The following is a 23,243-nucleotide window of genomic DNA, read 5'->3' as shown; positions in this document are numbered from 1 at the left end:
CAGCACTGGCTGCTGCGTCCATCTAGGGACTGACCGAGTACATGAAGATTCTTCTCTCTCTCTCTCTCTCTCTCTCTCGTCTCTCTCCCCCACCCCGTCTCTCCCTCTCTCTCCGCAACTCAGACTTTCAAAATAAATATATCTAAAAAAAAGTAGTTGAAATACATTATTTCCACCTACTTCATGTTTGTATGATACTCCTTGGAACTACATATTTAACTCCTATTTCTTATTGCTCATCGAATTTGCATTTCCACAATGGCGAGGGATTTTTATTTCAAGTATTGTCATGAAGTTCCATTAATATAGGGATAGATATGTGCTCTTGTCACTCACAGAGAAAACAATGGCATCTCCTCTTCAAGCCCCAAATACTGAACATTTCTCCACTGAGGCCAGTGTTTGAGGTTGTTCATGACATGAAAGGGGACAAACACCGTGGAAATTATGAACCTATGTTCCGTAAGTTCTAGACAAAGCACTTTCTTCTATTGAAAACCTACTTTTTATACTTTTTATATTTGCAGCCGTGGAAATTTCCACGTCATGGATATTGCCCATGTGCACCTATGTGGAGCCATAACCTGTTTAGTGTCTCTGAAAACAACCAGATGACATGCTGTCATCATTATTTTTATGTGTTATTGAGGATTTCACCAATTTGTTCAACGTGCTTTAATTTTGATGCTGACTTTTATTGAATGCCTCCTCTCCATCTTCCACTCATTTCCTCCCTAGGGAATGCTCTACACCCTTAAAGGAACATTTAGCATTATCACCAGTTAGTTTTAATTAACTTCACATACTTGACTGATGGTATGCTAGATGCCAGGAAAAATAATTTAAATAGATCTGGTCTCTGCCTTCTAGCCATTGCATATTAAAGCATGATAGAATGAAATGCTATTTTTAATTGGCCAACCCTTACAAGTGAAAAGTTTTCATGTAAAACTCTTTAAAAAAACAGGCAATTGAACTGACTTCCTCCATGAAATTTTGCTTAATGATGCCCAGGAAGTGAATAATTGTGCCACTTTTGATTCCTAAGAATCTGAAAGTGACCTTGGCAGCTAACAATTGGCACCTTACAGCAATGTTGAAATATCTTTAACAAACATAAACAGTTCTCCAGAAAATAACCTGTGATCAGATAAAGCACTCCTTTATCTGATTCTCTGTTTTATTCTGATTTGTCTGTTCTCCTGCAGGGGGGATAAGACAAAGACAAGTCCATCCTATGTTTAAGACACTCAATAATCATAAAAATGATTAATTACTGTTTCTTCATATTAGCAAATATACTCTGCTTTAATATTTGTCTTCTAAGTCAAATCACTAATATATCCACCACTGAAGAACTTTTAATCACAACAGCACTCAGTCCAGAACCTTCTTTTGAATACTCTATACAAGCCCAAAGCCTATAACAAGTTTCCCTTAACTCTTTCTCACCTACACCCAGTGATTCACTTGGTATGTTTTCTCCTTTGTCAGAGGAATCTGAATCTAACTTGCTTAATTATTGGCAGGGTTCTGGTGCTCTGTGGTTGGCAGCCATCTTCAACAATGCTAAACTTGATTTTCTATTATGTTCTTTTTATCATATGTTGAAACTCACAGCTAAAATAATCAAATATTATTTCTAAAAAGTCTTTGTTTTGCATGTAAGAACAAAACATTCAAATAATATTCTCTCAAAACATCAAATTATACAATTTATTATGTTTCTAAATGCTCATTGATGAAATCAGAATAAAAAAGGGAAAGCAATTGACATTTATTCAAAGTCTATTACATGCTATTAACTTGACTTAAGTTGTCTCCTTACAGGAATTAATTTTGTAGCTTATAAGCAAATCCTCACAGGAATTAATACTCTAGTTTACAATCAAATCTCAAGCAGTTTCATGAATTTTCTCAAGGTCACACTACAAACAAATGTTGAAATTTAGAGATAATCTTCCTTTGGGCTCTTATGTATGCTTCTTTCTGAATATGTTTCAAGTAGAAAAGAAAGAAAATTAATGAAACAAACTTATTATAAAGCATACACATTTTAATAACTAGTAAATCTAGAATAATTAAAAAGCAATAAGTATATCATAATCATTGATTTAGTCTTATTAGCATCCTTGTTGTTTCTAGAAATGGAAACAGAAGCATGCTCCTGCCCCAGGACCTATGTATTATCCCCTATTATGCATTGCACACACACACACACACACACACACCCTCACCTTTTTTTCTTCTTTTTTTTTTTTTTCTTTTCTTTTTCTTTTTGACAGGCAGAGTGGACAGCGAGAGAGAGAGACAGAGAGAAAGGTCTTCCTTTTCTGTTGGTTCACCCTCCAATGGCCACTGCGGCCGGCGCACTGCAGCCAGCGCACTGTGCAGATCCCAAGCCAGGAGCCAGGTGCTTTTCCTGGTCTCCCATGTGGGTGCAGCTTGGGCCATCCTTCACTGCACTCCCGGGCCACAGCAGAGAGCTGGACTGGAAGAAGAGCGACCGGGACAGAATCTGGCGCCCCGACGGGGACTAGAACCTGGTGTGCCGGCGCTGCAGGTGGAGGATTAGCATAGTGAGCCTTGGCACTGGTCGCCATCACCTTTATTCACACACATTTGTGCTTCCTTATTGCCCTCCTCTGCTTCATTTTCCTTGTGTAATTCTTCTCAATTTGTAACATGCAGAACATTGTTTTTATTGATTTTGCTTTTCTGCCACCCTTACCTGGAACAAATGGCCTAAGAGCAATGAAGTGTATTGTGAGTGGTGGTGGTGGTGATAGTGAGTTTGACACTTGGAGAGAGTCTCCATTTGGTTTGTTATGCTTTCTGGACAGTTCTGTAACCTCAGTGCCCACAACAATGTCTATTTTTGAAAGACACTCAATGAATTCTTACTGAATAAATAAATAAGAACAAAACGTGAGGAGGCAAACCAGAAAACAGTATTTAAAATTTAACATTTTAGAATGTTATGCCAGCGCCGTGGCTCACTAGGCTAATCCTCCGCCTTGAGGTGCCGGCACACCGGGTTCTAGTCCCGGTCAGGGCGCCGGATTCTGTCCCGGTTGCCCCTCTTCCAGGCCAGCTCTCTGCTGTGGCCCGGGAATGCAGTGGAGGATGGCCCAAGTGCTTGGGCCCTGCACCCCATGGGAGACCAGGAGAAGCATCTGGCTCCTGGCTTTGGGTCAGTGCTATGCACCGGGCACAGCGTGCCGGACGCAGTGGCCATTGGAGGGTGAATCAACGGCAAACGAAGACCTTTCTCTCTCTCTCTCTCTCTCACTGTCTACTCTGCCTGTCAAAAAAAAAAAAAGAATGTTATGTACTTCTTTATCATGGAAACACGAAGTCCAATAATTTCATCAAAGATGGCAGAAGCAACCAAAAAAAAAACTTTTCATTATCTAGAAAATCAAAAATATGTTACAGAAACTATGATCTCCTGTCTTCTCATTTCTGCTGTAACTTATATGTATCATTTCATTCACTTTCAATTTGATAAATATTTATGAGTTACCTACTCATACCTTGGACCTGCCAAGTACTAAAAATGCCTTGATCAGGAGGCTACCTGTTGCTAGTGGTATGGCCCAACTTCTACCCTTCTATGGAGACTGTTTACCTTGCTATCATGAGTACTCAGTAGTACAGTATTGGCCAGAAGGAAGTTAGCACTGCTCCTTGTTTCAACATCACACAACAGTGTTATTGTTAAATAAAATTTATATAATATCAACAAAGAAAACATAATGATTGTATCCCAACATTGAAATAGACTTAGTCTATTTCATAAAGAAGGTGAAACTCAGTTCAAGTTTTCAGGCTTATCTGAGAAGTCACATGTGTAGTAACACAGTTATTTTAATATGACCAAATTCAACAAAGCTCGTCTCAGACTCCTACCTCTCACTGATTCTGCCCAAATTATCTCTATTTTCCCCTTATCGCTAAGCACACACATATAACAGGCCATGATTTGGAACATACAACTATGAGTATCAACCTGATAAGATTTCTTTGTTTTCATCATTGTCAAGAATGACATTCAAAGAATACTTCCCTTTGAGCCTGATTGGTAGCTAAGAGATTAGTCTTTACATCATTTTACTGTAGATTTTGCTGCACGTTTGCTGTAAATTCAGGTAGCTTTGAACTGTTGTAAACGCATATAAAAGGGGATTAGTAGCGATTACTTACAGTGTATTTCTAGCACCTGCATGGCTACCTGAGGGGTGGCATTGAGGGATTCGTGGTCAACTCGGCAGATCACGGCCACTCCGTCGTCACTCCGGTCCACTCGGAAATCCAGTGTGCTGCTAACAGTGAATGTTTTGCGGTTGGCATCTTCTTCTTTTAAATATTTGACATCTGAAAAATAAAAGATGAACTTAATAATGTTTATATGACATCTTTCAAAACATAGCATATTTCACCTTCTCAAGACCCTGAAAGCACCTTTTCACTATTCTGATCGATTAAAAAAACACAAATATTTGTTAGTTCAACATGTGATACATTGTGATTTGATCAAACAGAAACAACTACAATAAAATAATGTAAACATTAGATAGGGAAAAGGATGCACAGCATTTTCTTTCTTTATTCTCAAGCTTACCTAGACTATAATCAGGTGCAAGATACTTTTTACACTCCATTTGAAAAAATGCAAGCCATTTTATAGACGCAATCTCTCCTTTTGCTTAAAATTTTACAAAAAGAGAATCCTAATTAACTGAGCCACGAACACAGTTGGAAAGAGCAAATTTGTAACTATCTGGTTATGTCTGAAAGAAAGTACAATGAGCCATGATTTTTACGGGAATAATATGAAGGGAACATAAATTACTAAAGAATACCTAAAATGAGAATGTTGTCATCTTTGGTAAGAAAAGAATGAACATAGTCATCTGAATAGTTTGAAATTTAAATACATATTGGCAGAGGATTTTACATTGAGAAAAATGCTCTTCACTTGGCTGAGGAAGCCATTTCAGTATCAATGAGAACATTCTCCTTAAGATGTGAATTCACTACTCAACACTTAAACTTAATGTGCATGATTCAAATCCATCATTAAATGGTGCACTTAGAGTATTTATTCTTTGGGGAACAGACATCCAATAATATTTTCATTTAATTTGTAATTCTCAAGTCTGAAGTAGCTGATAAGAAGAGGGCAATTTTAAAAGATTAGAAATCAAAATGATAGGCTAAGGTTAAGATATTATAACAAGATCCTTAATGTAGTTGAGGGAAAATGTGTCCCATTTTCTTATGCTTCCTCTCATTTATTTCCTCCATTATTCAATATCAATTTCAGAAAATGGGTTATGCATAAAATGCATTAAATATTTAACTTACTACATATCAAAAATATTTTAGAACTTGTTAATAACCAACAACAAACCTAAATTTAGTTTCCCTATTTTTTATGCTTTATGGAAAGATTTTCTTTTTCTTTTTTTTAAAGATTTATTTATTTTATTTGAAATTCAGAGTTAAAGAGAGAGAGGAGAGGCAGAGGGAGAGAGAGGTCTTCCATCTGATGGTTCACTCCCCAAATGGCTTCAATGGCCAGAGCTGCGCTGATCAGAAGCCAGGAGCTAGGAGCTTCTTCTGGGTCTCCCACGTGGTCCTTGGACCATCTTCCACTGCTTTCCCAGGCCATAGCAGAGAGCTGGACAGGAAGTGGAGCAACCGGGTTTCGAACCAGCACCCAGATGGGATGCTGGTGCTTCAGGCCAGGGCATTAACCCCACTACACCACAACGCTGGCTCCAAGATTTTACTTCTGTAATAACATTGAGGGGACATTTTGACCAGCAGTTAAGAAAATGGTTAAGGTGCCCATGTGGGAGCCCCTGAGGTTGATTCTCAGCTCTGCTTCCCTAACTCCAGCTTCCAGCTAGCATGGATCCTGGGAAGCAGCCAGTGATGGTCAAGTAACTGGCTTTCTGCTACCACATGAGAGATATGGATTAAATTCCCAGCTCTAACTTTGGCCCAGACATTGGGGGAATGATAGCAGATCAGAGGTCTCTGGATGTCTGGCTACCTTCCTCTCTTTTTCTTACTCTTTGCCTCCTAAATAAACAAGTGAACACTTAAAATAATATTGAATTTTACATATTTGATGAGTATTAGTTAGGTTTCATATTATTTATGTTTATGAGACTAGCACGATAGAATAGCATTTTCTTATAGTCAGAATTTTAGATCTTTGGTATCACCAAGAATGAAGGTGGAAAAAATAACAAATGTAAGGGTGAGACTACTGTAGCTTCCAAAATAAATAGATTTATGTGCTTTGAATTATATTATCTGGGAAACAAAGCAGTCATTCAGATTTTTTACATTCAAATAATTTAATAAAATATAAGATGTCAGGAACTACCTCCACATTTATCTTTCCTTAGTTTATAACATTAGGCTACCTGTCACTATGTCTACTTTCTGTCCATATTTAGATGGGAGGTTTAGAAAGAAAATTCTCCTAGGCAATTTGCGTTTTTGCAACAGTGTTTCTAAACCCCCCTTGAGCAGTATAATCTGAACAGTTCTGATTTATTTGCTCTCTTCACTTTTCTGATTTTGATACCATTTAAACAGAATTGAAAAGAAGATACTTCCATTTTTATAAAGTGAAATTGCTTCCCTCTGTCTAGAAGTAGACCTCTAATAAATCAGCTCAATACTTAGAGTGGATCAGTTTCTTAAAACACTGCAAGGCCCCTAAGCTACCCTGAAGACCAGACTGGACTTAGATCCAGCCTTTCTGTACTGATAACTGCCAAAAAAAACTCCTAGGAAGCAAGCAGCAAATTACGTGACATCCACTACTGAGGCCATGAATCCTCTAGCCCTGAGCGAAGCAACAAGATCTCAATGTATGTTCCAATATTGATCCTTACAGAAAAATAGAAATTGAACATGAACATTATTTTCTAATTCAGGGTTTATTAAAGTAGTTTTAATGATAATTTCAGTGGAAGAAATTAAAGATTTATTCTGACTCCACATCACTGATATTAATGGTACTATGATGATTTCATTTCATCCAGTGGGCTGGGTGAATGCCTGTTGCTATACAGAATAGAAAATGTGATCATTACATGAGAAATATTTATTATCAAACACTTTGCTTTGTTTTAAAACTTACAAGTGACCTTATTAGAGGACTCAGCATATGTAATTACTGCTTAACAGAAATTCTACAGATAAATTTTATAAAACTACATACTTCATTTTTAGAAGATGTCCAAACTATCCATATTTTTTCCTTGAATTCACATAAAATAACTATGTCTAACTAACTCATTCAGTAACTTAGATGCATATTTTGAAACCTAGTTTGTTTGAAGGGAATGTTAAATGTTCAAAGGTATTTTATAAAATACTTTTCTTCAATGTTCTATCAAAGCTTTCCATTTTATGTTTGCTTTAAACTTTCTCCAGTCAAAACATAATGAGAACAACTCCTGGATTTTATAATTTTAAAATCTGATAATCTTTACATCTGTACTCTGGAGAAAACCTCAATACAAATTCTTTAGGCCAATCTCATCTATGAGAAGTTCTATATACAACTCCAAGCTGAAAGGGCTTAACTATAAAAGAATTCTTGTTACAATATTCAACTTTCAAAAGAAGGCATCAGTAATAATCTTTGAAAGTATAATCCCATTATTAATTCGTAACATCGAATAACTGTTTCATTTGGCCAGGAATACTATCAAAACATAGCATTTCTTGGTAGGTCTTAAAAGGACAGTTGAAACAATAATGAGGATGATTTATCTAAAGATTCTAAAATCTCGTTTTCAATGTCCACGACTGGTAGAATGTTAGTGTTTGCTTATCAAATTTTTCTTGGATCTTATCCCACAGGTCTACATTCAAAGGTGCTACAAGAACCACTTATATGTGTCTTGCTACATTTAACCCAATGTTTAACTACATACAATATGTATATATTGTATAAAGCATGAAGAGTCAAAGAAGAAATCCTTTTCTCTATATGTTTATCACCAGAAAATGGTAGACAGCTTGTACAGCTGGTTTGTGGCTATGATAACTGACTGTGTCTCTTTCGCTGTCATAGCTAAAAGGTGTTCAACAACAATGTGCGGTCCACTATCAGTACAGCCATTTATAAAGAGTATGCTCACTAATCTCACAGTTTCTTCATCTTATTTTTCTACCCCACTTCGGTCACTGATTCACTTTTAATATCTCCAATTTTTATGCGATCTGTTCTTTGGATTCCTGCAAATCCTTTAAGAATAAACTGAATTAGGAGTTGGTGATCTCTCAACCTGAATTATAAAGAGTCATACTTCCTCGGAAGTACTAGACCCAGTTCAGACACTGCTCAGTGGCACAGGAGCAAAACCACAATGAGATATCTCAATCTGTGACTGAATGGCTATTATTCAAAAGAAGCTCTTATATTCTGTTGGTGGAAATGTAAATTAGTGAACCCACTGGAAAGCAATATGAAGATTTCTTAAAAAAAAAAAACTAGAAATAGACTTGCAATATGATCTAGTAACCCCACTACTGGTTACATACCCCCAAAACACAAATTCATTGTATCAATGAGATAGATGCACCATCATGCTTGTAGCAGCATTATTCACAACAGCCAAAATGAGGAACCAATGAAGGTAACCATCATCAGAGGAATGGATAAAGGAAATGGAACATTATTCAACTATAAAATGAATGAAATTCTAGCATTTGCATAAAAGTGGATACAACTTGAGGACATCATGTTGTGTGAACTAAGTGGACACAGAAGGACAAATACTACATGGTTTCCCTTATATGTGAGCTAAAATTTAAAAAGAAATACAAACAAATAAAAAGAAATGCCTGGGTGTATCAGTATTCCTGCAGATATGGTTTTGTCAACCTTTGTTTTATATCTATGTCAAACCAGTGGTTAAGAATGATATAATAGTACAGACTTAATGATCTGTGATTATTTGAATAAAATGGACATCTTTTCATTTGATTATGGTTTTTAGCCCTTGCCTATATTTCCACTTAACTAGGGACTTTTTACTGGTTGTATTCTTTATTTAATGGAGCATTATACCTTTGAAAGTAATGTAAACTAAAAATATGCTCTTTTGAAAGCTGAAAGAAAGAGAAAGAGAAATACAAGAAAAAGGGAGTGAGTAGGGTGGGAACCAACATTATACTCTTAAAATTGTATCTATGAAATACATGGAATCTATTATATCTATTAACATCATATTAACATGAAAATTAATGAGAATTGTGTCATGGTAATTACCATGCATTTGCTGTGTGGATAAATTCCTTTAAAACAATAATATAAAATAAAAAGTAAATACAATTTTTGAAGATTAAAAAAAATAAAAATTGAGGCTGGTGCTGTGGATAGTAGGTTAAATGGCGCCAGCATCTCATATGGGTGCCAGTTGCAGTCCTGGCTGCTCCACTTCTAATCCAGCTCCCTGCTTATGGCCAGGGAAAGCAGTTGAAGATGTCCCAAGTGCCTGGGTACCTGAACCCACACAGGAGACCCAGATATCTTGGCCGCTGGCTTCGGATTGGCTTAGCTCTGACCGTTGAGGCCATCTGGGAAGTGAACCAGCAAATGGATGACATCTCTCTCTGTGTCCCCTGCTCTCTATCTGTAACTCTGAATCTCAAATAAATCAATAAATCGTAAAAACATTTAAAGTTAAGTCACAATTGACTCAAAAATCCTACCCTTAACAATAAAATTATTAGGAATGACCTTGCGATCTTGTATTAGGTAAAAAAAAATCTGTTTTTTTTTTTTTCCAAAGATATGTTTATTTATCTGAAAGTCAGAGTTCCAGAGAAAGAGGGAGAGACAGAGAGAGAGAGAGATCCTCCACTCACTGGTTCATTCACTAAATTGCTGCAACAGCCAGGGCTGAGCCAGGCTGAAGCCAGGAGCTAAGAGCTTCATCTAGGTCTTCAATGTGGGTGGCGGGGGCCTGTGCACTTGGGCCATCTGCTGCTGCTTTCCCAGGCCATTAGCCAGGGGCTGCATTGGAAGTAGAGCATTAAGACATGAATCAGCACCCATATAGGTGCTGGTGTTGCAGGCAGTGGCTTTACTTGCTATGCTGCAGTGCCAGCACCTGGGCAAACACTTCTTACACGGATATCAAAGCACTATTCACAAAATACTTCATGAAGTAGCACAGCTGTTTGGAAAACAGATTGGCAAGTTCTTTAAAAATTAGACATATATCTTCCAAATGATGCAGTTTTCCAGCTCCTAGGCATGTATCCCAGAGAAATGAAACCATACGGATATATAAAGAATTAGAAAGATGCTCATGGCAGCTTTATTGCAATAGTCACAAACTGGGAACAGCTCAAAAAGTCCACCAACAGGCAAATGGATAAACAAATTTTGGTGTATGTTTCCAAATGATGGAATGATACACAGCAACAAAAATGGACAAAGCACGTACATACAGCAGGGATGAGTCTCCAAATATTTGTGTGGAGAAAAATAAATCAGAGAAGAGTACATACAATTACTACATGATTTTATTTACATAAAACTATTTTATTTCATGTTTATCATCAGAGAATTCACAATCTCTAGTTTATTTGTTAATATTTCACTCTCTTGAATTACAGTTTTATACAATGGATATTAAGTGAGTTATTATGTCAAAACTAATTTTGTGGCTGGCGCCGCGGCTCACTAGGCTAATCCCCCGCCTTGAGGCGCCGGCAATCCGGGTTCTAGTCCCCGTCGGGGCGCCGGATTCTGTCCCGGTTGCCCCTCTTCCAGGCCAGCTCTCTGCTGTGGCCAGGGAGTGCAGTGGAGGATGGCCCAAGTCCTTGGGCCCTGCACCCCATGGGAGACCAGGATAAGTACCTGGCTCCTGCCATCGGATCAGCGCGGTGCGCCGGCCGCAGCGCACTGGCCGCGGCGGCCATTGGAGGTTGAACCAACGACAAAGGAAGACCTTTCTCTCTGTCTCTCTCTCTCACTGTCCACTCTGCCTGTCAAAAAATAATTAAAAAAGAAAACAAAAAAAAACTAATTTTGTAACAACACATGGATCATACAAAATTAATATATTATCTACTGTTTCTTAAAGAAGATCCAACATTGTTTGATTCAAAAAGAAAAAAAATAAATTGAAAATTATTATGTGGCCAAAGAGTATTTCTATGATTTACATTAAGCAATTTTGTTACAAGTATTAGAAATATTAAAACACTAAAGTTTTTGGCTCAATTTTAGAGAATATCTCTCTAAGAAAAGTTGCATAAAGCACATAGGACACTCCTTTGAGAATAAGAATCTGAATTTTTTAAAAACTATTCCTTAATGTAATAACAATACAAGTGGAATTAATAGCCACAAAACTCAGGTTTCAGAAATTTACTCTCATATTTCCAACTGTTGACAAATTGTTTACTAGGTGGCACACAGTAAAATTATGCTATATTTAGTCAACTTGAAAACTAGATACTTCACTATACTTCATTGACATTGAAGCATATGGAAACAGCGTGCCTACCTAGGAAACATAGCCAACACTAATTCAAGCTCAAGGGTCAAACATTTTGAAACACCTGGGACATAATATGTAAACGAGCATTTCCAAAATAATGGGAATACTCTCAGATCCTGGCAAACTCCAATGATTAACCACATAGTGGTGATGGATATTCAGGTTATTATACATGGTCCTTAAGGTAGGCAGAATATACTCAGGCCAGATTTATTGGAAGTATTCTGTACACTGGAAGAGCAACGACTATTTTAAAACGCTAAAACTAAAAAAAAAAAAAAAAAAAAAAAAAAAAATTTCTCTCATGATGGGATGATAGATCTGTGTATGGTTCAAATCACTTTTCCAGACAAAAGTCACCTAACTTCAAAGACTACTCAGCATAGTCTTTTACATACAATGTAACTACTCCAACTTCAACATTTAAAAAATAAACATTATCATTTGCATTGGAACTCATTTCTCTTACTGCTATTCTTATTTCCAGTGAGCAACCATCCATTACCTAAGACACTCAGGTGTCTGAGTTGTATACATTTTGGTCATTGTTTTTGCTCCTTCTTCAGGATGATTGACCCAGTTCACCTGAAAATTTTCTTCTCATTGTAAAGATTTCCTTCATCATCCTTTGTTAAGGGTCTTGATATTACATCTTTGAACTACCTTATAATTGCTCTTCCAATCTTCCCACTTCTCTCCCCAATTCAGGTTATGGGTCTTAGAATATTAGATCCTAGTCTTTAGACCATATGAGAAGTCAGTCTACCTCTCTAGAACTCAATTTTCTGTAACTGCAGTGTAAAAATTCACCTTTATCAACTTGTTGTGTCTGTGAATTAGGAATCCAGGTCAAGCTTAGGCTGATCTCTGCTCAGTGTCACTGGGCTAAATCAAGATGCTGAGTGTGGCTACAGTTCCCATCTGAGTTTTACAGTCCTCTCTACACTGGTTGTTGGAAAACTCATTTTCTTGAAGCTTTATGTCTGAGGTCCTGGTTTTCTCAATAGCTATCACTCAGGACTATTATTAGCTTCTAGTGCTCACTCAATGTTCTTGCCACATAAATCCTATAAACAATTCACACTATAGGTGGTTGTTTTCTTCCAGACCAAGAGAGGAATATGGCTCTGACACTTCTTTTTGCGACTTCACTTCATTATGCGTGGGCCATGCTTGATAATTTACCTTTGATGGCCCATGCTTGATAATTTCCTGTTGATGAACCCAAAAGGGACAGATAGTTGTATCTGCAAATCTTTTCTAAAATAGGTTATATTTTCAACGCAGTGATATCATATCATATTCAAAATTCCCTCCTATGCACAGAGGGAAAGATTTGTATGTGGGTGTTTGTGAGCCACTGAGGGCTATCATCAAATTCTGCCTAACATATTAATGTGAAAAAAAGCTAGCTGAAAAGAAAATGTTGTTTTTTTTTTTTTTTTTGTAATAGCAAATGCTCAGGCAACAGATGAAAACTCAAATATGTACGTGTGAACTCTCAGGGAGCTGATGGACTTAGGAGGATGATGTACATCTTCTGTCACGTTAAATGGCAGACATACAGGCTTCCTTGCCACATAGAAGGCTGAAGGCTTATTGAAACCATCTGAGGTTTGGATGCAGCATTTCCCAGTGGCATCAAGGGGATTTCAGTCAGACTCATAGATGGGAAATAAAAATAATGATGGAATTATGGGTGTTTCATTCTACTATTCAAAGCTTATAGAAAGAAACATCTCTCACCACTGTCTACAGAATGAATTCCAAACCTCTTATTCTGGTGATTATAAGATGTCACAGATCTTCTATGATGTCTATACCCTTACATCTTGTTCACCTTTTGTAAAGTTTTGTAAAGTTTCACACTTATTTCAAACAATCACATGCCATTACTTGGCATATATTCCTGAAGTTTATTTCTTCATAATGCCCTGTCACTTACTTTTATCCTCAACTCCTGTGATGAATTTCACCTATTATTTAAGACCCATATACTCATTAAACAGATATTTTACAGAGTGCCTACTTCCATTAGTGAACAGCTGTGCCTTCACCTCTCCCATAAAGTAGGGCTGATGTCTCCCTCTTTCTGAAAGAAACTATAGTCAACATATCTGCACCTGTTAGATCTCAGACCCTTATGTTTACATGACCATCTCCAAATGGTAAATGCTTCAACAGGTGTGTTTTAGTTTTAGTTGTATTTCTAAAACTAATTCAGGGATTGTTACTGTAGGGTTAATAATGATAACAATAATATCTAAAATGTATTCAGTCATTCCTTGTAATCTGAAAACACTTTGTACATATTGGCTCATACAGAATTGTTATAATAGCACTGTGAAGCAAGCATTGTTGTCCTCAGGTAGCAGATGAGAAAAAATAAAACTCAAAGACGGAGGAAGTATGTCTATATAGATTGCTGATAATGCTCATTTTGTACTCCTTATCCAAATGTGATTCCAAACAGGAACACTGGTATTGCTCACATACTTACTATGTTAAAAATGTACATTCTCAGGCTCCACTCCAGATCTACTCAAAAAGAAGATCTGGGGTCTGAACTTTATATATAATCTGTGTTTCCATAAGCACTACATATGAGAATGATTTGGCTAATATTTGGGGACCACTGCTCTATAATCCAGTATGGAAATACTCTGGCCACGAAAACATCAGCAAGCAGTACTTTCAAGCAACTTTCACATAGAAACATGGAACCGTAATTCATATATTAGGTAGTGAGAGAGAAAAGTTGAAGACTTGTGCACAAAGTCCTCCTTATGGGAAAACACTCCTCATGTTTGCTTGCTTTAAGACTTACTCATTTATATGAAAAGCAGAGTGACATAGGGCTGAGGGAGGACACAGAGAGAAAGAGCTCACATTTTCTGGCTTGCTCTCCAAATGGCTACAGCAAAGGCAGGGGCCCAGAATTTCATCTGGGTCTCCCACGTGGATGACAAGGATGCAGGTGCTCCGGCTGTCTGCCGCCATCTCTTGCACATTGATGAAGAATGGGATGGGAGAGGGGGTGGAGATGGGATGGTTGCACATGGGAGGGAGGTTACGGGGGGGGAAAGCTGCTATAATCCAAAAGTTGTACTTTGGAAATTTATATTCATTAAATAAAAGTTACAAAAAAAAAAAGTAGGGAGCTGAATTGAAAGTGAAGCAGCCGAGACTCAAACCTACACTCTTGCTCTGCTGGTGTTATAAGCAGTGGCTTAGCCATCTATGCTACAATTCCAGTCCCTCTCCGTGTTCTATAATCCCCAAAACATATTAAAAATTTCTAGAAAAATGTTCTTTGTTTCCTCATTTGGAGCTTTGCTCAAGAACCGTGGAATATTGTTCACGCTGAGAGTCATTTTAATAGTTTCTTATTGGATTGGATTCTATGAGCCCATCTTTTCCATTTGTTATACACTAGGGATTGTCTTTTTTAAGACTTAGATATTATTGTATTAAGATCAGTTAAATGGTGATAAGGAGTCAAATTTTCATCTCTGAAAAAAGGCAGATAATTCAGGACAGAGATGGAGAACTCCTTTCAGCAGAATTGTTTGCCAACGGGAATGTAGGTAACAAGTCATTCAGCTTATTCACAAGATAGCAACATAACAAATGTCCACTCTGGGCAGATGGCAGCACTCATTTTATTCACAAATACACTTACATAAATAATGTTTATATCACTCAGAAAGTTCACCTTCTGGTTAAGAAAACAAAGTGTGGACCTTCAAATGAGTTCTAAATGAATTGAAAGCTATGTCGATGATTGCAAGTGTAAGGATAATAAGCGAACAATAATAAATGCTCTATAAATGATCAGGCATTGAAGGCCTCATAACTTCTGAATACAGCACACAGACATATGCCAGTGCTACATATGCTTTTCTCTTGATTTTTCTTCTGATTTTGATTCAGATGATTTTAAAGTATGCTAGCAAAGTCAAACTTTTCCTGTGGTTACATACAAATAAATATCATCCCTCTCTCTCAGCCCTCAGTACATTGATCAAATCTAAGGCCAAATTTGTCAAAAGCACAGGCATTTAGAATACAGACCAAACTTTTCAAGAATTAAGTCCTTCTATAAAATTTTGAGTACAATCACGAGTTTCTCATGAGGCTACAAAGTTAAAAACAATCAATCAGTACTAACTAAGTACTTGATATGTTAGAGTCTGTGATCTCCCTGAAGTACAAGAGAGATAAACTCTTGAAGCACAAATAAAATGCTAAGAAATTGAGAACTAACTTCGTAATTAACTAATTATATCATAGTTAATGAAAAGGTGCTTGTAGGTAATAAAAAATTTATTGAAGGGAGATGTTTAATAAATGCATTTCTGGATTAAATCAAGATCTTCATACAAAAGGGACATACACAAAGTGTTAAGACTTCACTGTCTGAAGAATTTGTATATTCTACAGAAAGTGGATTTAAGCTTTTCCTAGAGTTCAGTATATTTTCAATCATAAATGCTTAACAGAAAAAGTCTAGATTCTTGCAGTAAGATAATTCTGGAAGCAGTGTAGAGGATCCATCTAGGAATGATCTAACCAAGTCCAGAAACATCTAAACAAATGCTTCCTAGAGACAGAATTAGGAGTCCCAGCAAGACACAAGAATCACGTTCCACACTTGTAGTAACCTGAAAATTCAGTTTAGAATACTAATATGCTCAACTTGTGCTTGGGTTTTATATTTCTCAAAACTTAGAACTAGAAGATAAATGTATTACAAGTTATAAGACAAAGATAATGATTAGCATTAAATTTTAGATACATATTAGAATAAAATAGAAAATAAACCAAACAATTGCATGGATTATAACCCTATAGTTTCTCAGTTATGTAAGCAATTCTATCTACTGAGCCTGCATAATTGTTATTAAGGATTAGTTAATCTGATATAATGAATTAAAATTACAAATTTAAAGAGAATGATTTGAATAACTCTGCTTCTTAGATTAATTTGAGAATAATACATACTACTATGTCATAAGAAACATGTTTGAACAATCATCATAAATAACTCTTATACTTAGATATGAATATATGTGTGATATCAGATCCAAGATATCTGTATATGAAGTAAGATAAAGAAAATAATAACTTTATATTCTTCCTAAACAAGTGAATATATGTTCATGAGGGTGTATGTGTGTGTGTGTGTGTGTGTGTGTGAGAAATACAGAGAGAGAGAGAAAGAGATACAGAGAGGGAGAGAGAGAATGTACTCAAGTTTAGGTGTATGGGTCTGGATATTTAAATTACTATGAATTTTTATTGAGAGGAGTTAATTCTTCTTTCTTCTGTGAAAAATACTAGGAGTCGGATGTATTGATGTTTACCCAGCTTTGTCCTCAGAACTCCGTAACTCCAGAAACCAACAGCTTGAAGGAATAATTCATTCAGTTGCTCTCTCTAAACATAAAATAACAATATTGAACTGGTACTTAAGGTTTAATATTGTCAAGCATGAGTCTACATGTTTTCCTTTACAAGCTCATTTATTGCCTCAACTTTCCCATGGCTTACACATTATTTTCAGACTTTTTTTTATGCAAGAAGACAATGAAGCATACAGAGATTATATTAATGTAATTAAGAAACCTTATCAAATAACCTAAGAAATGAGTACATACAATTCAACTTATACTGAATCGGAAAGCAATGCTATGGTCTTCAAATGGAAAATACCTTTGTTCCTAACATATTATACTAGTTTGGGCACATTACTTCTGAGTTAGGAAATTTCGCCCATTCTTTACCTTTAATCTCTTTGTCATTTTTGAACCATCTTATATCAGCTGCAGGTTTACTGCCGGATGTTTTACAAGTCAGTTGCATCAAGTCTCCCTCCATCACAGGTGATGAAAATCCACTAATTTGAGGCTTCTCAGGAACACCTGAAATTTGAGCAAATAAATGAAGCAAAGATCAATTCCCAGGGACAATCAGGTTTCATGACTATTACTTTCACACATGAAGCAAAAACAGTAGGTAGCTGACAATGTTCAATAAAGAAAAACAAATTTTTATATAATAAAATGAACTGCTTCAGATATCTGTGTGCTGTGCATATCTGTGTGTAACATACACCATGAATACCATGCAAACATTTACATATGTATACAAATGCATATACATATGAAAGAACTTCTAAAAGTTTTTGACAAATGGAATAATAAGCTCATTTTGCTGCTCAAATTTTTGGAAATCCATGTGTACTCATATATGCTACCCAAAGAGCATTTAAAGTGCACATATTTCAAAGTGGTTTTAAAAATTAAATTATAAAATTTTACCTGCAAATATATTCTGTACATTTTTAAAACAACTATTCAATATGTTTTAGGATTTATCAGTATAGGAATTTAATAAAGGAAATTGGATGAGAGAAAATAAAGTCACAAAAATCCTTTTCCTTATTGAATTATGATTTAACTTAAGCAAAGCACTTCTTTTGATTTCACAAATCTTAAACCTTAAAAGGTATTATTATTATTATCCTCTATGTACTTTGATCAAAAAATGAACTTTAGAATAAAAGATTCATGATTAATTGCAACTGTAACTGACCTTTTGATTTTTCTAAAGTAGAGTGTTTCTTGATGTTGTCCACATAAGAATTGAAAAAAAATTAAAAAAATACCTGTGTGTATCATTACTGATGAAAATATGGTTTTGTAAACTTTGTTTTATACATTTGTCAAGCCAATGATTAAGAATGTTTTATTAGTATAGTTTTAATGACCTGTGATTACATTAAAATTTACTGTTGATGAGTAAATGGTCATTTTTTTCCATTCAATTATTGTTTATACCCATTGTATGTATTCCCACTAAACTAGGGTCTTTGTGCTTTAAAAAAAAAGAAAGAAGAAAAGAAATACAGTTGTAGGGATCAGCACTGTGGCTCAGTTGGTTAAGCTTCTGCCTGCTACGCCAGCATCCCATATGAGCAACAGTTCAAGTCTTAGTTGCTGCCTTTCCAATCAAGCTCCCTGGTAATGTGCCTGAGAAAGTAGAAGACGGCCCAAATACTTGTGCTGTTGTGACCCATGTGGGAGACCTGGAGAGAGATCCAGGTTCCTAGCTTCAAAATTGTCCAGCCCCAGCTGTTGCAACCATTTTGGGGTGTGAACTAGTGGATAGCACATCTCTTTCTCCCTTTGTATTTCCTCTCTCTTTTTCTGTAACTCTGCCTTTCAAATACATAAATACATTTTTGTTTTTAAAAAGGAGAAATGCAGGTGTAAATTTGTGATTTATTATATATAGTTTTTTAATGCTAAACACTACTACTTTTTTAAGACTCATCCATTGAATAGGCAGATCACTATTAAATATATAGATAGATAGTGGGTGATTTCATACTACAATAGTATATATATTTCCTGAATGATAATATTCAGTTTTCCTGTTAGAAGTTTACTGAAATTTCTTCCAAAATATTCAGTAATAAATGGAGACTGAAGTCTTCTTTATTGTACTATTTAATTCAGCTCAAGAACTACAAATGAAATCTACAACAAGGATGGCAAAAATAACTGACAGAATGGTATACTCCCATTAAGTGGCTAGCTGTTGGGTTGTGTTTTTATTCCTCTCTCTCTCTCTCCCTCCTTTTCCTGGCTTCACCTTCATGTTGCTTTCTTTCATTTAAAAAAAAATCTGTGTCACACAACCATTTAATAAACCAAATTCAACAGTCTTCTGTTCTTTGGCTTTCCACAGAACAATATGTTAAACTTAGGCCATTGTTATCCTTGAAATACTCCCTTTCAGTGGGTGTATTTTGTCCTTAATGGCAAACTTGTGAAGATTTTTATAAAATAGTCCCAGTGAGACTTGCAAAGAAACATATTTTATATCCTATGCACAAAACCAATTCTCTAGCTGGATTAACTTTAAAATTCTCACCTAAAAGAACAGCATGTATTACTTCTTTTAAATGCAACAGTCTGCTTTTATCTATCTAAAAAGGAAGGTAAGTGAGGGGCGGAAAAATCAATCTTTAAATTCCTTTAACTTGTTCAGTGCACAGGTGTGTTTCAATGAACTGCAGCAATTTCAGCTGATTGGGGCCCTGACGTCTGTGGAATCACAGAGAGTTCCAAACTGCAACTTTATTTCCTCCGAATCTCTTATGAATGTACTGCTTTTTTGTGTCACTTTAACCTTTGGGAAAATGGCCCAATACTTAGAGAATAAAGCACAAAGAAACTACAAGCTGCAGGCACAAGTGACAGTATGTACTTCATTTAGGATTCTAGAAAATATGTATTTCGAAGGAAAAAAAGCACACAGGAAAATGTCCTGGCCATTTAAAAGCACCAAAATACACACAAGGGGCATATTTTAACATTTTTAGGAAAAGCCTCCATTAGGCATGTTAACATCACAAAAGAAAAGCACACTACACATGCAAGTTGAACGCAATATTATGTCATTTTATTAAAGGATGTGGATGCACAAAATATATGGATCATGTTTTGTGTCAACAAATTTTTTATGTCAACCAAAAATTAGTCAGAAATCAAAAAAATTGTTCTCTATTACTGGTTAAGAAACAAGATGGCAGCTTGTGCCTCCAGCTGTCATATAAATCTTCAAACTACCCTTTGCCCACTTATAAAAGGGGGAAAGTGACCAAATGATTTTTAAATGCCTTTTGTTATAATGTAGCAGAGAAGGAATTAAAGTATATCTGTTAGTATGATCTCCAAAGTCTATTTTTTATTAAGCATGCTGCTGTCTTCCTATACATGTCTCTGGTTTCGTGAGTATGCAGCATTAGTCCTTTGCACTTACCCAGAACGGTGAGATAGGCCTTGGAAGTTTTGACAGGCATTGTAAATAAGGAGCAGGTGTACTGCCCTTCATCCGAGAGAGACACATCACTGACGCTGATGCTCAATTCATGCCAGGAAGCGCGAACCAGCTCGATCCTATTGTCCCTTAGAGCTGCACAGAAAAAATATTGAAAATGTGAATAGCAATATGATAAACAGGGAGTACTTTTAGACTACATATCTTTAATGCAATATAATAAACCTACACTTTGCCCATACATCTAAATCTTAGTTCCTAAAAGAGTTTAAAGGAAGGTTTAAGTATTGGAATATTTTATCAGATTTTTAAGATCAAAGTAGAATTAAGTACTCATTTTTTCTCTGAAATAACTTTTTAATTAAATGATTGCATCTAGTACAGTGTTTTGAATGAGGTAGATGCTGTTGGTGATAGAAATGGCTTTCCTCCACAGTGTCTTTCATAGAATGCCAATGTCAAGAAAACTATAAACAAAATGGATCATTTCGATGAACAGATAACTTTGGGTCACAATGGCTGCTGCAGGCCATTCAAGACATCACAAAGAATAGTGGCATATGTAAAGCTCTCTGCTCTAGAATTGCTTGTTGAACTTTATTTAAACCTGAGTTGACATTTTGCTAAAAAAGCACCTGAAGCTACCTGGTGCTTAAATTCACTCCACCTCTACTGTACACTATGTTACTCTATCCCCTGGTTCAAGTCACTTTTTCCACCATGGAACTTATTTTCACAGGAGCTCTGTTAGTATCTCATCTAATTATTTTTCTCTTCACTCATTTTGGGGGAAAAACGAAACCAGTTTAGCTATCATCATGTGTTCCAAAAAGTATAGCTATAAAATCTAGAATTAAGCAAGAGGCAACCAAAGGAGTATTCTGAAAGGGTGAAAGAGGAAAAAGGCCAGGTTAGGAATACCAGGACCCAAGGATCAATACTCTGGCTCTTCAACCAATAGTAAAAGATGACCCAGGCACCACTTCCGCCAACCACAAGCTAGCAACAGATAGCTTCCTGTTTTCTTGTTGTTCAAATGGGAATGTTCCCAGAAATAGCAATAGAGACTGGCTGACCTGCTAGGGGAATCAAGTGTGAGGCTTACCAATAATCAACAGTTAAGAGAAGTGATATCTTTCCCCATCAGCCCTGAGACTCCCCTTCCCCCACTAGTGATCATGAAGAGTTGCCATTGAGGGATTTGAAGGATCCCTTTACAAATCCCGGCCCCAGAAGTGATGTTCTCACGAGTTAGAGAACCCAATATCCTACATTGACCAACAAACAGCCTGGCCTGAGGATGTGTCCCAGGTGCCTCCTTAGAGGACATCAATAGAGATCCAGGGACGTTAAAACAATCATATTGACCAAATAGCACCGTAGAGTCTCTAAATTAAATTGTGAGAATAACAGCCCCTGTATTGTAAGTCAGGACTTGTGTTACTAAGCACCAGGTCAGGGTACCTGTCTCCTAAAATAGAATGGAAAATTTAACAAGATCCAGAGTCACCTAACATAATAGCCAAAATATCCAGGATATTTCAAAAAAGTTACTGGTTATACAAAATACCAGAAAAATAGTAAATGACAAAAACAATCAATTTGGATATTGGACTTTTGTGAAAGGAAAATGAAAGAAAGAAGGAAGAAAAAAAAAAAGATAAGTGTTTGGCCTACTGGTTAAAATTCTAGTTAAGACAATGCTGTCACAAATTGGAGTTTGATGTTCTCATCCTAACTCCAGCTTCCTGCCACTGCAGACTCTGGGAAGCAAGAGCCATAACTCAAATGATTTGGTTCCCACTACCCACAAACTCATAAGATTTCCAATGTAGGAGACCTGGATTGAGTTTCTCACTGCTTGTTTCAGCCCTTTGCCAGGCCTGGAGCATTTGCAGGCATTTGAGAAATAAACCAGTTGTGAGTAGCTCTCTCTAACAGTCTCTCTGACTCTCAAATAAGTAAATACATAATTTTTAAAAAGAAGGCAGAACCAATGTCACAAAAACATAGGTTAATAGATTATACCTCTCCTGAGTTTTCTAAATTTTATTGTGATTGAAACAGAAATTATAACATCAATTGAGGTAGTGTTCAACAATATATATAAATATATTAAAAGAATATTTAAGACCATACAGGGCAAACAGATCTAGCAAAAGCACATTTTAAAAACTTCTTGATATGGTAAATTGTTGCTACTAGTAGATTGTGATGTCACGTATGTATATTACAATACCAAACCACTAGAAATTAATAAAAAGTCATGCTCTCAAAAGCTCTCTATAGAAATTATGATGGAATACATTTATATATGTTTTGAAATTGAAAATTATGAACATAGAACATAGATGATTGGTTTCCAAGGATTGGGGACAGCAGAGAATAGAGGAGAAAGGAGGAACATGGGTGTAGTTCTAGAAGGATAGCATAAGTGTTAATTGTTTTGATGGATATGCATTGTGTGTTGACTGTGGCAACAAATATGTGAACCTACACATAAATAACATTGTCAAAAACTCAATACAGTCACCTGTGTACATGTGCACAGGCATACTTAGGCATACACATGTATGTATACACATGAGAATATGAAACATTGGTGAAAGCTAAATAAGATAAACGGATTTTATCAGTGTCAATTTCCCAGTTGTGATATTGTTTTATAGATTTACAATCTGTTAACTTAGGTGAAAGATATGCCTGCAACTATATATATACATGTATATATATGTATGTATAAATGTATATATATATATATACATGTATATATGTATACAGTTATATATATATATATACACACACACACAATAAAACCCAAATTTTTAAAAAGTGTGT

General features: G+C 36.0%; 1 protein-coding gene across 5 annotated transcripts in view; it reads right to left on the bottom strand.

Moving 5' to 3' along the window:
- The window catches only part of CADM2 (cell adhesion molecule 2), a 1,119,939-nt gene that overhangs the window by 136,594 nt on the left and 960,102 nt on the right, over positions 1-23,243 (bottom strand). For all 5 annotated transcript variants that reach the window (XM_051859417.2, XM_051859415.2, XM_008267104.4 and 2 more), the window contains 3 exons: positions 20,388-20,540; positions 17,342-17,479; positions 4,207-4,377 (listed from right to left, as the gene is read on the bottom strand). In XM_051859417.2, coding sequence (XP_051715377.1) covers positions 4,207-4,377; positions 17,342-17,479; positions 20,388-20,540 — 462 coding nt within the window. The remainder of the gene's footprint in view (positions 1-4,206; positions 4,378-17,341; positions 17,480-20,387; positions 20,541-23,243) is intronic.

This window comes from Oryctolagus cuniculus, chromosome 4 (genome assembly GCF_964237555.1).
Source record: "Oryctolagus cuniculus chromosome 4, mOryCun1.1, whole genome shotgun sequence".
Lineage (NCBI taxonomy): Eukaryota > Metazoa > Chordata > Mammalia > Lagomorpha > Leporidae > Oryctolagus > Oryctolagus cuniculus.
The sequence above is the reverse complement of the archived record's forward strand: the minus strand, read 5'-3'. Positions and strand labels throughout refer to the sequence as shown.